This window comes from Neltuma alba, unplaced genomic scaffold (genome assembly GCF_004799145.2).
Source record: "Neltuma alba isolate B1F8T4 unplaced genomic scaffold, ASM479914v2 tig00007421_pilon, whole genome shotgun sequence".
NCBI lineage: Eukaryota > Viridiplantae > Streptophyta > Magnoliopsida > Fabales > Fabaceae > Neltuma > Neltuma alba.
This window is the reverse complement of record NW_021634779.1, coordinates 46,948-58,079: the sequence shown is the minus strand read 5'-3', so window position 1 is coordinate 58,079 and position 11,132 is coordinate 46,948. Positions and strand designations below refer to the sequence as shown.

The 11,132-nt window shown below is 41.1% G+C and overlaps 3 protein-coding genes across 4 annotated transcripts; 2 read left to right on the top strand and 1 right to left on the bottom strand.

Annotated features, from left to right (window-relative positions):
* Nucleotides 1-3,626, top strand: LOC114752531 (protein DETOXIFICATION 27-like). 2 transcript variants are annotated; one of them, XM_028941272.1, is made up of 8 exons: nt 1-389; nt 482-1,023; nt 1,114-1,200; nt 1,288-1,344; nt 1,816-2,054; nt 2,699-2,817; nt 2,940-3,026; nt 3,119-3,626. In XM_028941272.1, the coding sequence occupies exons 1-8, from the start codon at nt 120-122 to the stop codon at nt 3,167-3,169; spliced, it is 1,452 nt and encodes a 483-aa protein (XP_028797105.1). In that variant the 5' UTR covers nt 1-119; the 3' UTR covers nt 3,170-3,626. The 2 variants fall into 2 exon arrangements, with proteins under 2 accessions (XP_028797105.1, XP_028797107.1); XM_028941274.1 differs by lacking the exon at nt 1,288-1,344.
* A 956-nt stretch (nt 3,627-4,582) lies between these two features.
* On the top strand, nt 4,583-7,254 carry LOC114752519 (protein DETOXIFICATION 27-like). The gene is made up of 8 exons (XM_028941255.1): nt 4,583-4,840; nt 4,925-5,466; nt 5,563-5,649; nt 5,747-5,803; nt 6,184-6,422; nt 6,515-6,633; nt 6,717-6,806; nt 6,892-7,254. The coding sequence occupies exons 1-8, from the start codon at nt 4,583-4,585 to the stop codon at nt 6,943-6,945; spliced, it is 1,446 nt and encodes a 481-aa protein (XP_028797088.1). The 3' UTR covers nt 6,946-7,254.
* A 512-nt stretch (nt 7,255-7,766) lies between these two features.
* Nucleotides 7,767-8,831, bottom strand: LOC114752518 (putative clathrin assembly protein At4g40080). Its single transcript, XM_028941254.1, has one exon. The coding sequence runs from the start codon at nt 8,829-8,831 to the stop codon at nt 7,767-7,769; it is 1,065 nt and encodes a 354-aa protein (XP_028797087.1).
* Between the last annotated feature and the right edge of the window lie 2,301 nt (nt 8,832-11,132).

Here is an 11,132-nt window from a genome sequence, read left to right as displayed (position 1 = left end):
GAACCCATCTGACTCAGGAAGCCAGGCCCTTTTGGGCCCTGCCGATAATGGTGACCTGATAAAGAACTCGTAAAAGGAACCTTCTTTCACGCTAAGATTCGATGCTCTTGAAATGAAATATGGCTGTGGGAGAAGCAGAGCATCCCTTGCTACGGCCGGCGCTGCCACAGAACACGCAAGAGCATAATCATCGTCTGTGTCTCCTCCGACGAACATGTTTAGAATCAAAGAAGATCTGGCAAATAGCAGGTCCTTCCATCTTCAGCCGCCTTGTCTTGTTCTCCATGACTGTTATCACTCAGTCTTTCGCTGGCCACCTCGGTGAACTCGATCTCGCCGCTATTTCTATTGCATGTACCTTCTTTATCTCAATCAGCTTCGGTTTCTTGGTAAAACCTTCTTCCTCTCAGTCTCAATCTGAGTTATTGTGAATTTCGCCCACAATTTAAGTCAGGGATGGGTGTTCAATTGTCTTGTCTAGCTCGGCATGGCGAGTGCGCTCGAGACCCTCTGTGGCCAAGCCTACGGGGCCAAACAATACCGCATGTTGGGCATTTATATGCAACGTTCCTGGATAGTTCTGTTCCTATCGTCGATTTTGTTACTGCCCATGTTCATTTTTGCGGAGCCCATATTGAAGCTCCTCGGGCAACCCAATGGAGTGGCGGAGCAAACAGGTTTGGTGGCGATTTGGCTGGTTCCATTTCACCTGAGCTTCCCATTTCAGTTCACATTGCAGAGGTTCTTGCAAAGCCAGCTGAAGACAGCTGTCATAGCATGGGTTTCTGGGATAGCTCTCGCAATCCATGCACTTATAAGCTGGGTTCTGGTTTACAAGATGAAAGTTGGGATTGTCGGGACTGCGCTTACTCTCGATTTCTCGTGGTGGGTGTCAGTTGTGGGTCTCTGGGGTTATGTTGTTTTTGGTGGGTGTCCGAATGCATGGAATGGTTTTTCTGTCGAAGCTTTTGTTGGCCTCTGGGAATTTTTCAAACTCTCTGTGGCTTCTGGGGTTATGCTCTCGTAAGTACTTAACACTGGCCCTTCTCCCTCTGCGTTTTGAATCTTTGAAAGTGGGTGCGATTGTTAGAAGGCATGAGTGCAAAATTGCAGATTGGAGAACTTCTACTACAGATTGTTGGTTATAATGTCAGGATATATGCACAACGCCGAAGTCGCAGTTGATGCTCTTTCCATCTGGTAAGTTTCTATTTATAGCCGTTCTCATCACAACTACTCTATATTCAATTCCTTGCCTCTTTTCCAACCTCTGATCTTGTTTGGCAGTGTAACTATCTATGGTTGGGAATCTATGATACCGCTAGGATTCTTGGCTGCAACAGGGTATGTCCTCGGTTATAAGTGTCGCTTTCTCTTTCTGTCGTAGGACATATACTAAATAATCGATGGTTGTAAGGGGAAAAACTTAGATAGAAAAGTTGATCGTATGGTGAGATCATTGGCATGATTGCAAAAGGACTGAGTTGCACCAAATATAGATTTAATCAGTGATTGGAAGAGTCAGCTTCACAAGCAGAACATGTCTTCTATTCTTCCATTGGCATAAAGATTAACTAACAGATGATTTTTGTTAAGCGGTTTGCGCATTAGGCATCCAAACGAATAGTCCGTCACTCATAAACAAGCATGTTGACTATAATCAGCACTTTTTTTTTTCCAGTAGAGCCCTAGGACTTATTATGATATCAACGATAGTAAATGATTGGTTCATATGTTTGCCGCAAGTAATAACCACTTATACAAAACCAGTTAGTGATCACTCCTATCCAGAACATTTGACATCCTTAAATTCAGGGTGCGTGTATCAAATGAGCTTGGAGCAGGCAATGCAAAAGGTGCAAAATTTGCGGCTTTGGTATCAGTGGTGAATACTTTGGTGGTGGGATCTATATCTTGGTTGATAGTTATGGTGTTTAATGAGAAGCTTGCCTTGATCTTCACAACAAGCTTACCTGTTCTCAGAATGGTCAATGAGCTAGCAATCCTGTTGGCTTTTACAATTCTCCTGAACTGCTTGCAGCCAGTTCTTTCAGGTGAGAAATCAGACGCTATTTGCTTTTGATGGGACCCAAACTGAAAATGCTATTAAAATGATAGTATAAACCAGAGAACTACAAGGGAAATGACAGAAAACACGCACTCGCCCACTTACTGGTTACCTAGCATTTGAGAGGCTAGAGTCTCACCCATACGACAGTCACTCACAGTTTGCTTGCCTCCCAACGAACCTCCAGACTTCCTTGACAATCCCCCCCATTCCCACATACTCTATCTCTTCCACTCACCCCCCATTCCTCACTCATGTCTGGGCCAAAACCCAGAATGCCATCTTTTATCCTTATTCTCATGTTATAGCCACATGACATCTTTGGCCCAAAAGCTGTGGGTTCATTACCTTCCAATCTTGTGAACTGGGGACACGATTTCTAAATGGAGCCTCTAGAGAGTAGTTCATACAGCAGAAAAAACTCAAAATTTAATTAAGAAAAATATAGATACATTTATAAATAAAAATTTCAACTTTTAATCCTTTTTGGTTTTCTTTCTGGGACCTGAAATTATTGATCTTTAACACTTATCATTCAGTGTATCATTAGTGTATCTATTTTTGTGCTTTCACTTCTCACAGCGTAAATTTCTAATGTTGCATCACATGGTGGCATGTGCTGATATGCAGGAGTAGCAGTTGGATGTGGTTGGCAAGCTCTGGTGGCTTATATAAACATGGGTAGTTACTACTTGGTGGGGATACCTCTTGGTATTCTCCTGGGCTGGTTGTTACCTTGGGATCTTACTGTACGTGTACTGTTGCTGTTATCGAAGTTACTACAATATCATTGTTGTATTATGATATCAATGCCGCACTTTATTCCCAGCTCCTTCTGGTTTTTAATTGTGATATTTTTTTTCATTGTCAGGGCATGTGGACTGGAATGTTGGGTGGAACAATCGTTCAAACTTTGATTTTGGTTGCCATTACCATGAGGTGCGATTGGGAAAAAGAGGTAACGAAGCTTGGGACCATTTGGAAAGTACTACGTTTTCAATTCTGGGAGGCTAGCATATTTAGCTATGGGGGTTACTTTGTCACGTACAGGCGCGCAAAGCAGAGATTCTTATCCGGAATGAAGCGGCTCTGGCCCAATAATAGCTGGAAAACATGGTGATTTATATTATAAATTGGGCAAAAGTTATTCAAATTTGTTGACAGGAAAGGGCAGAAATCGCCAAACGGGGTATCATCAATGATTCTGGCAGTATATCATCAACGGCTTTGATTTTTCCCAATGAAGGGACATGGAATAGAGTAGTATGGACGACCTCATTTTACTTTCCTGGAGGTTGGCACGCCATTCAATTTCATCTCATTTGCCCAAGCAATATGCTTAGACCGTTAGGTAGACTTGCCTTGGGGAGTGAACTTGGTTAAGTTATTTCCAGCTCTTGTATGTTGCGAAAATATTGTGTCAGTTTCATGTATGTTGGCACGCTGGTGTTTGGCAGGTTCTTTTGTTTATTTCTTTTTACCTACGAAGATAACATTGAGAATGGGAACCAAATAAACGATATATTTTACACTCGAAGCATATATTTGTCTTCCTCAATTGCTCAAATATGCGATCAACTGTACTTAGAAGTTTCAGCGATTCGTTCCCCGGAAAAGACTGGGTTTCTGCAATTCTTAAAAGTGCTCATTATCATCGATATGTTTAAAAGAAATCGAATATATAATTTATTAGTCTGTTGACATGTTTTTGTTATTGACTAACATAACTCTTCACTAATAAAAGGAAAACGATACTTGATGTCTTTTTCGCATAATAAATAATTTGTAGTTCTGTTTTGGCCAATTGTTGTAGTCTATACTTATTAATTATGAATAATGATAATATTTTAACTTGTTCGCTAAGGCCTCGCATATCATTATTATCTCTATGTCACTGTCGGAGTGTGGCCATTTTAAAAAGTATTTGTTGAAGAAGAATGGCGAGTGGAGGGCGGGGAGTGTTCCTTCTTTCTTTCTTGGTGGCGTGATGAGAGTCAACTATTCCATAGCCGCTCGTCCTAAACCAACAGCTATCATAGTATTCAATAGTGCAGCTTTTTATTAACGCCGATAACTGCCCAAAATAGGGTGGCGCTGAGAGCTCCTATGACGGTCAAATTAAATGGGAAGCGGTGAGAAAGTAATGAGCGTAAACGACCTAAACCAGTCAACAGGGGCAAAGAGGCATATCATTGTGATCTCAAAATATATAATTTGCATTTTGCAGCATGAGCCCCATTTGTGAGCCGTCGGTTCCCTTCATCCTAATTAAAACATTTTTTCGAAAAAAAAATGTCATGGATATTAGTACTAAATCAAAACAAAATCCTAGAGTATTAGAGTTCGGATGCTATAAATAGTCCGGACTGACATGCTCCGATTCAAAACTGACTCGTGGAACCGAAGAAGGAGAAGGGGAATTAAGAGCCAGGGCGCAGCATAGCTGCTACGTTTCCGGAGCCGTCGCCATAATTTTAACTTTTAAGACGAAGTAGGGAGCAAGATCCACAACCCATGGAAACCGTGACGAGCCATGCAGACGACGACGATCTCAGCCAAACTCTCCTCCCAGAAAAAGAAACATTTGCCAGAAAGCTCTGGGTTGAAACCCAGAAACTATGGGTCATCGTGGGCCCTTCTATCTTCGCTCGCATTTCCTCTTTCACCATGAACGTCGTAACCCAAGCCTTCGCCGGTCACCTGGGCGAGGTTCCTCTTGCCGCCATGTCCATCGCCAACACTGTCATCGTCGGCTTCAACTTCGGCCTCCTCGTACCTTCTAAAATCCGAGCAACTTCCAACAACCGTCCGTTTTTCACTTTAATTGTTCTTTCTCTAACGATTTTCTTGAAACAGCTGGGAATGGCAAGCGCGTTGGAGACGCTGTGCGGGCAGGCGTTCGGGGCAGGGAGGCATCGCATGCTGGGAATATTCATGCAAAGGTCATGGATTGTTCTGTTCCTGTGCTGTTTTTTGCTGCTGCCCGTGTACGTGTTCGCTGCTCCGATATTGAAACTGTTAGGACAATCAGAAGAGGTGGCAGAGGAGTCCGGGATTGTGGCACTGTGGCTGATACCCCTTCACTTCAGCTTTGCGTTTCAGTTCCCTTTGCAGAGGTTTCTGCAGAGCCAGCTGAAGGCAGGAGTAGTGGCATGGGTTTCCTTGGTGGGTTTAGTGGTTAATGTGGTAACAAGTTGGCTCTTTGTGTATGTGCTGGACTTTGGGGTGGTTGGTGCGGCCATAGCTCTGGACATATCGTGGTGGGTTTTGGTGTTTGGGATGTACGGTTACGTGGTTTGTGGGGGATGTCCTTTGACTTGGACTGGTTATTCCATTGAAGCCTTTTCGGGACTCTGGGAATACCTCAAACTCTCTGTTGCTTCTGGGGTCATGCTCTGGTATGCTTATACGCTTCTTTAATTTACTTTCTACGACGGGTTGAAAGAGAGAAATCACATGCGTCGCAATGTAAGTTGGGTTTGTTAATATTGCAGCTTAGAGAACTGGTACTACAGGATACTCATACTGATGACTGGATATCTGAAGAATGCTACAATTGCTGTGGATGCCTTGTCCATATGGTAATAGAACTTTGTTATACTTTGTAGCTTCGGTTGCTCTGTTTTTGTCCACCTTGCACAAGAAGCAGCATGTGACGGTCGGATTTTGTTTTCGCAGCATGACCATCAACGGATGGGAACTCATGATTCCTCTGGCTTTCTTCGCCGGTGCTGGGTACCGTTTTCATCCTCTTAATTACTCTTTTTCTTCGCTCGCTTCTCCCCCTAAGACTCTAATGGCATAGGATTGTATTAAAATGCACAAGAGCCAACAAGTGCGTGAAACTGTAGGATATGTTGAATAAGTGAGGGATAAGGGGGAATACGAAGTTTTAATAAAAACATACATTCTATAAGTTTCTGGGTTTGATTTTTAAATTAAATAATTCGGCGGCCGAATAAATTCTTTCACCAACGGCCACCCACTTTTCAGAATTTATGTGGCGTTATATTTCACATCATCAAAGTAATTAGAAGCTAACAGCAGAAACAGGGTGGCCTTGGGTCTGGCTTAAACATCGAATCACAATGTTATTAGTGGATGATGTTCATCAGGGTGAGGGTGGCGAACGAGCTGGGAAGTGGGAATGGAAAAGCGGCAAAATTTGCGATGCAGGTGTCAGTGACAGAGTCATCGGTGATCGGGCTTTTCTTCTGCGTCATAATAATTGTATTCCACCATCAACTCGCCTCCATCTTCACCTCCGTTTCTGATGTGCTTCAGGCCGTCGACCACATTGCTTACCTCTTAGCCATCACCATTCTCCTCAACAGTGTTCAGCCCGTCTTGTCTGGTATCCATCCAAATCCACCCCCTACTTCATTCACTTATAACCAGAAACTGGTGATGAGGAAATGTTTGATCTGTTAAAATGCGATGGCGCAGGAGTGGCAGTGGGTTCGGGGTGGCAGGCCACGGTAGCATATGTAAACGTAGGATGCTACTACGTTATTGGGCTCCCACTTGGATTCTTGTTGGGCTGGGCCTTCAAATTGGGTGTTCAGGTATCATCGTTTTCCATGTCTCCGCTGCTTTTTTCCAAATACGTGACAACTCATTTGACTGTGTTAAGGCATGCTCTTCACAGGGTATATGGGGCGGCATGATCTTTGGGGGAACCGCCATTCAAACCCTCGTACTCTTCATCATCACCGCACGATGCGACTGGGATAAAGAGGTCATAGCCCCTCTCTTCTGGCATCAGCCTGCCATTTTTTGTTTTCTGGGAATTGATTTTTGACTTTGCTTTCTTGAATTTTCAGGCCGATAAAGCTAATGCTCGAGTTAACAAGTGGTCAAGCTCTAGTCCACGCTGATAATCAATTACAATCTCATTTTAACGCCATGTTCCCTCCATTCCTCCAACATTGTAATTCAAAGTTGCCATTGTTCATTTGCCTCCGATGCGGATTGCTTTTCATTAGTTTGCTGTTCATTATTTATTTCCCGATCGTGGCTTACGTGGGAATTGCGAGAACAAAATCAACGATAATGAAAGTCCCTGATTGCAAAATTTATGACGTGCCGGGAACTGCCCCAAGTATCACAGTATACTGCTGCGTCCGATTAATTATCAAATTTTTAATGGTCAGCCAACTCTAATCAAAAGACTCATTACCATTTCATTCTTTTTTGGTGTCAAATCGCCGCTTCGTTTAATAGTACGTGTCGTTGCGTATGATCGACCATTTAATTAGAATAGCTAAGGCACAAAGTCAGAGCTTAAAAAAACTTATAATAGTGCTAGGGGCTAATCACTAATCACTCGCGTATAATCCAAGACTTGAATATTTCATTACAAAAACAATGTCAATAACCTGTAACCATTAATAAACAAAAGGCAACCAAAAAGAAAAAAATCCTTCCTCTTTTCCCTGCTCTAACCACATGGGGAAGCTTTTTATGGTACCTTACCCCGGTTCCCGGCGTGATGGAAAAAAATCATATCCTATTCTATCAATACACATACTGAGGATCGAAAACTCAGGTGAAATGTTTTTAACGACTATTTACACAAAGCAATCAAGAAGCCACCCGCTAACCAAAAAAAGTCTAAAGCAACTTCTTTTGAGGCCCAAGGAAAAAGTGAAAAGACAAAAATAGGCATACCTTTGGGATCCGGTGAAGTCTACCGTTATTATCCGACCGTTGGAACCATTCGAGGCAACTGGGTCGCAGGAACCCGAATCCATTGTCCCGCTTCTAGAAACGGGTTGTTAGACCGAGTCAACTCGCTCGCCTCGTCTCTCCTGCTCGGCTTCACCGTCAGCCACCTCCCTTCTCTCTCCTCCTTCTTCGTCGCCACCTTCGTCTTTGTCTGCTCAATTAACTCCCAGAAGCCGTCATTTCTTTTCCTGTTCACAAACAATAGTACCAATCCTTCCTTGCTGTCCTGCAATCTTGTAAAATCACGCACCAACTCTGCCATCTCGCCCACCTCCAAATCCTCCACCCTGTCCCGCAGTTCTTCTACCCTCAAGAAAATTTCATATTGAATAATTCTATAATCTTCACCCACTAATCTCACCATTTCATAAACCAAATCGTTCCTCTGAAGCTGTAATGACTCTGGCACTCGACTTATCTGCTCTACAAAACCTACAAGAACATCTATTTTATGAAACAATTCCGAATTAGACAGCCCCAAAGTCTTCCTATCATGCGTGCCTTTCTTGGCATTCTTGACGTTGATGCTCGAAGATGAGCTCAAGTAGTAACCCAAGACTCTAGAAACCCATAGACTCTGTTCTAGAACACCAGCGTACCATCGAACCCAAGACGACAATTCCAAGGATTCGACGTCGGAGTCGTCGCGAAAGGCGGAGAGGTTGAGGATATTCTGGCCATCATAGGAAGGGTAACAAGCGAGGTGGTCCCTGAGAGTGAGAGGTCCCCGGACGATGACGTTGTGTAATGTGAGGAGGCATTTGAGGGCCACCGCGGCGCTGCGTGTGCGGTGAAGTCGGTCGATGAGAGCGTTGATGCAGGCACGCGGTAGAAGGTGAGAGCCGCTGCTGGCCACGGAAAAGACGGCGAGGATTCGGGCCTCCGACGGAGGAGTTGAGAGGCTGTGGGTGGTGGCACGGAGGATGGAGACGCGAACAGTAGACACGTGGCGTCTGAGGGATAGCGATGCTGCGAAAACTGAGGCTTTGTCTTTGAGAATGCAAATGAAATTTCTGACCCTCTTTTTCTGCGCCATGAGGAAAAGAATGCGAAGGAGATGAAGACTCGGAAATGATATGGCGTGGGGGCACGGAGGCCCTGCATTTTATTGGCACAAAACGGAGTCAGGTAGCCAGATCCGCGCACTGAGTCACGGCTTCGGAAAAGGCAACTCCATTTGTCTAATAATGTCAATAATCAATAAATAAATATAAAAAATAATGACTTTCATTAAGTAAAGATATTTGGTACAAAGACAAGGAAATAAAATCACAATTGATCAGCTCAGCGGCGCGTTTACCTTGTGTTTGTTGACGCGGGGAGGCCATGGAATTTTCGAAGACCACTAAGCATGGGGTTTTTTTTTTTTTTCAGGCCTCGTGAGGCTATTTTTTTCAATGCCAATGCAAGGCTCCTTAATTTGAACATTTCAGTTGGCATAAGAAAATTGAACATTTCAATTATTACCACTTCGATTAAAGTGATTTGTTGCCTTTTCTTTTCCTCCAAGTAACTGTCCCCGCTTTTCTTTATAAAAACCTATTATTGAGCCTAATTTCAACCCATTGCTTTTCATATTTGGAAATTATATACCATTTTCAATCTTTAATATAAGATCCTGTTTGATTTTTATTTTAGTTCTAAATATAAGATCTCAATCCACTTTGTCTCTCGTATTTATATTTTTTTTTCAAAACAGTCCTTCTAACAATGATAGTTTTAGTCAATACACTTGATTAGCAAAGATATTTTAGAAAAGACAACATCTATTTAAGACAAATAATTAACTCAACTTACTTTCTTAATTTCTTCAAATTAGTCAATTGGTTCTTATAATTAGAACTAGAGGTAGTAATATTTATGATAAGATCGATCATGATTGGTGGTGTTTGTCATTGACAATTGAGAGACGCATTGGAAACTTTATATTGCAGCTGCGCTGACAATGATAGAGGAAATAAGCATCTCATTAAACGGGAAACCCTGCGTGAACCCCTTCGTCCTGGACGATGTTGTCTTCAAAATTCGAAAAGCCAGAGTCATGCATTTCAAATGAAGCTTGCTCTCAACTGCTCAATATTTTATACGAGAAAACTTGTTAGAAGAAGGCTTATCGATGAAAAAAAAAAATACTTTTTTTAGTGCAGTATAGTTAGTATATATGTGTGGTAATTTCGTTAAATTTCTTAGTAATATTTCAAGACACAAATGACAAGGGTTTTGTTTGTAACAATTGTCATGATGAAGTTTATATTTCCTATCAAGAATTACTTGATGCGTTTTTTTTTTTTTGAAAAATACTCAAAGCATTAACAAACCACATCTTAAAAAATATTGTATGGATAATCTTCACCCAAAATACATATCAAAACTCATCAAATATTATTAAGAACAAAATTTAAATAATTCGCAAGATTTAATTTCACTTTACTTTAAATTTGATTAAAAATTTAGATCAACATCACTCGCACAAATTCTTTTGAAATATAATGAGTAACCTTCATGTGATTTCTTTTAAAATATATAAAATGTATCACTAACTTCCGTTAAAGCGAGTTTTGATACACCTTAAAAATATTTTCTCCAACTCATACTAAAATCTACTAGAAAGGGAAATTCCTAATAAAAATTTTTATGCATAGATAATATTTTTTATATGGTGTGATTTATCATTTAGTCCAAACTATTAGATATTAAGTGTATATATATTGAAAAATATCAATGCAAATGATATTGATAAAATGCCGAATAATTAAAATAATAAGAATATAGAAAATGCAATGTAAGAAAGTGACAAGAAAAATAAACGAAAAAAAATGAAGAAACGGGAAGAGAGAGAGGAAGGAAGCAAAGGTAGCCCTGAGCATGTTGGATCATAGGCAAGTGGGCTTACACGATAATTTTTTGTTTTTGTCGGTATACGCTTACACGAGAAAATTGTTACAAACGCCGGTAATCGAAGCCTAGGGAACCATTTCCAAAAAACTACTCTTCTGGTCCTTATTATAAGACCCAATTTGACTTTTTATTTGGTCCTAATTATAAGACCCAATCCATTTTGTCTCTTATATTTATGCATTTTTTTCCAAGATAATCCTTCTAATAATGATAGTTTTATCCAATATACTTAATTAGCAAGGATATTTTAGGAATGACAACACTTATTTATTATAAATAACCAACTTAATTTACTTCCTTAATCTCCTCAAATAAATCAATTGGGTCTTATAATTAGGACCGGAGGAGTATTTTTTAATATAAAATGCAAAAATTTAGATAAAATGAGTTTCATCTGATACTTTTTAAAGATGAACAAATATATAAGTTTGATGGATCG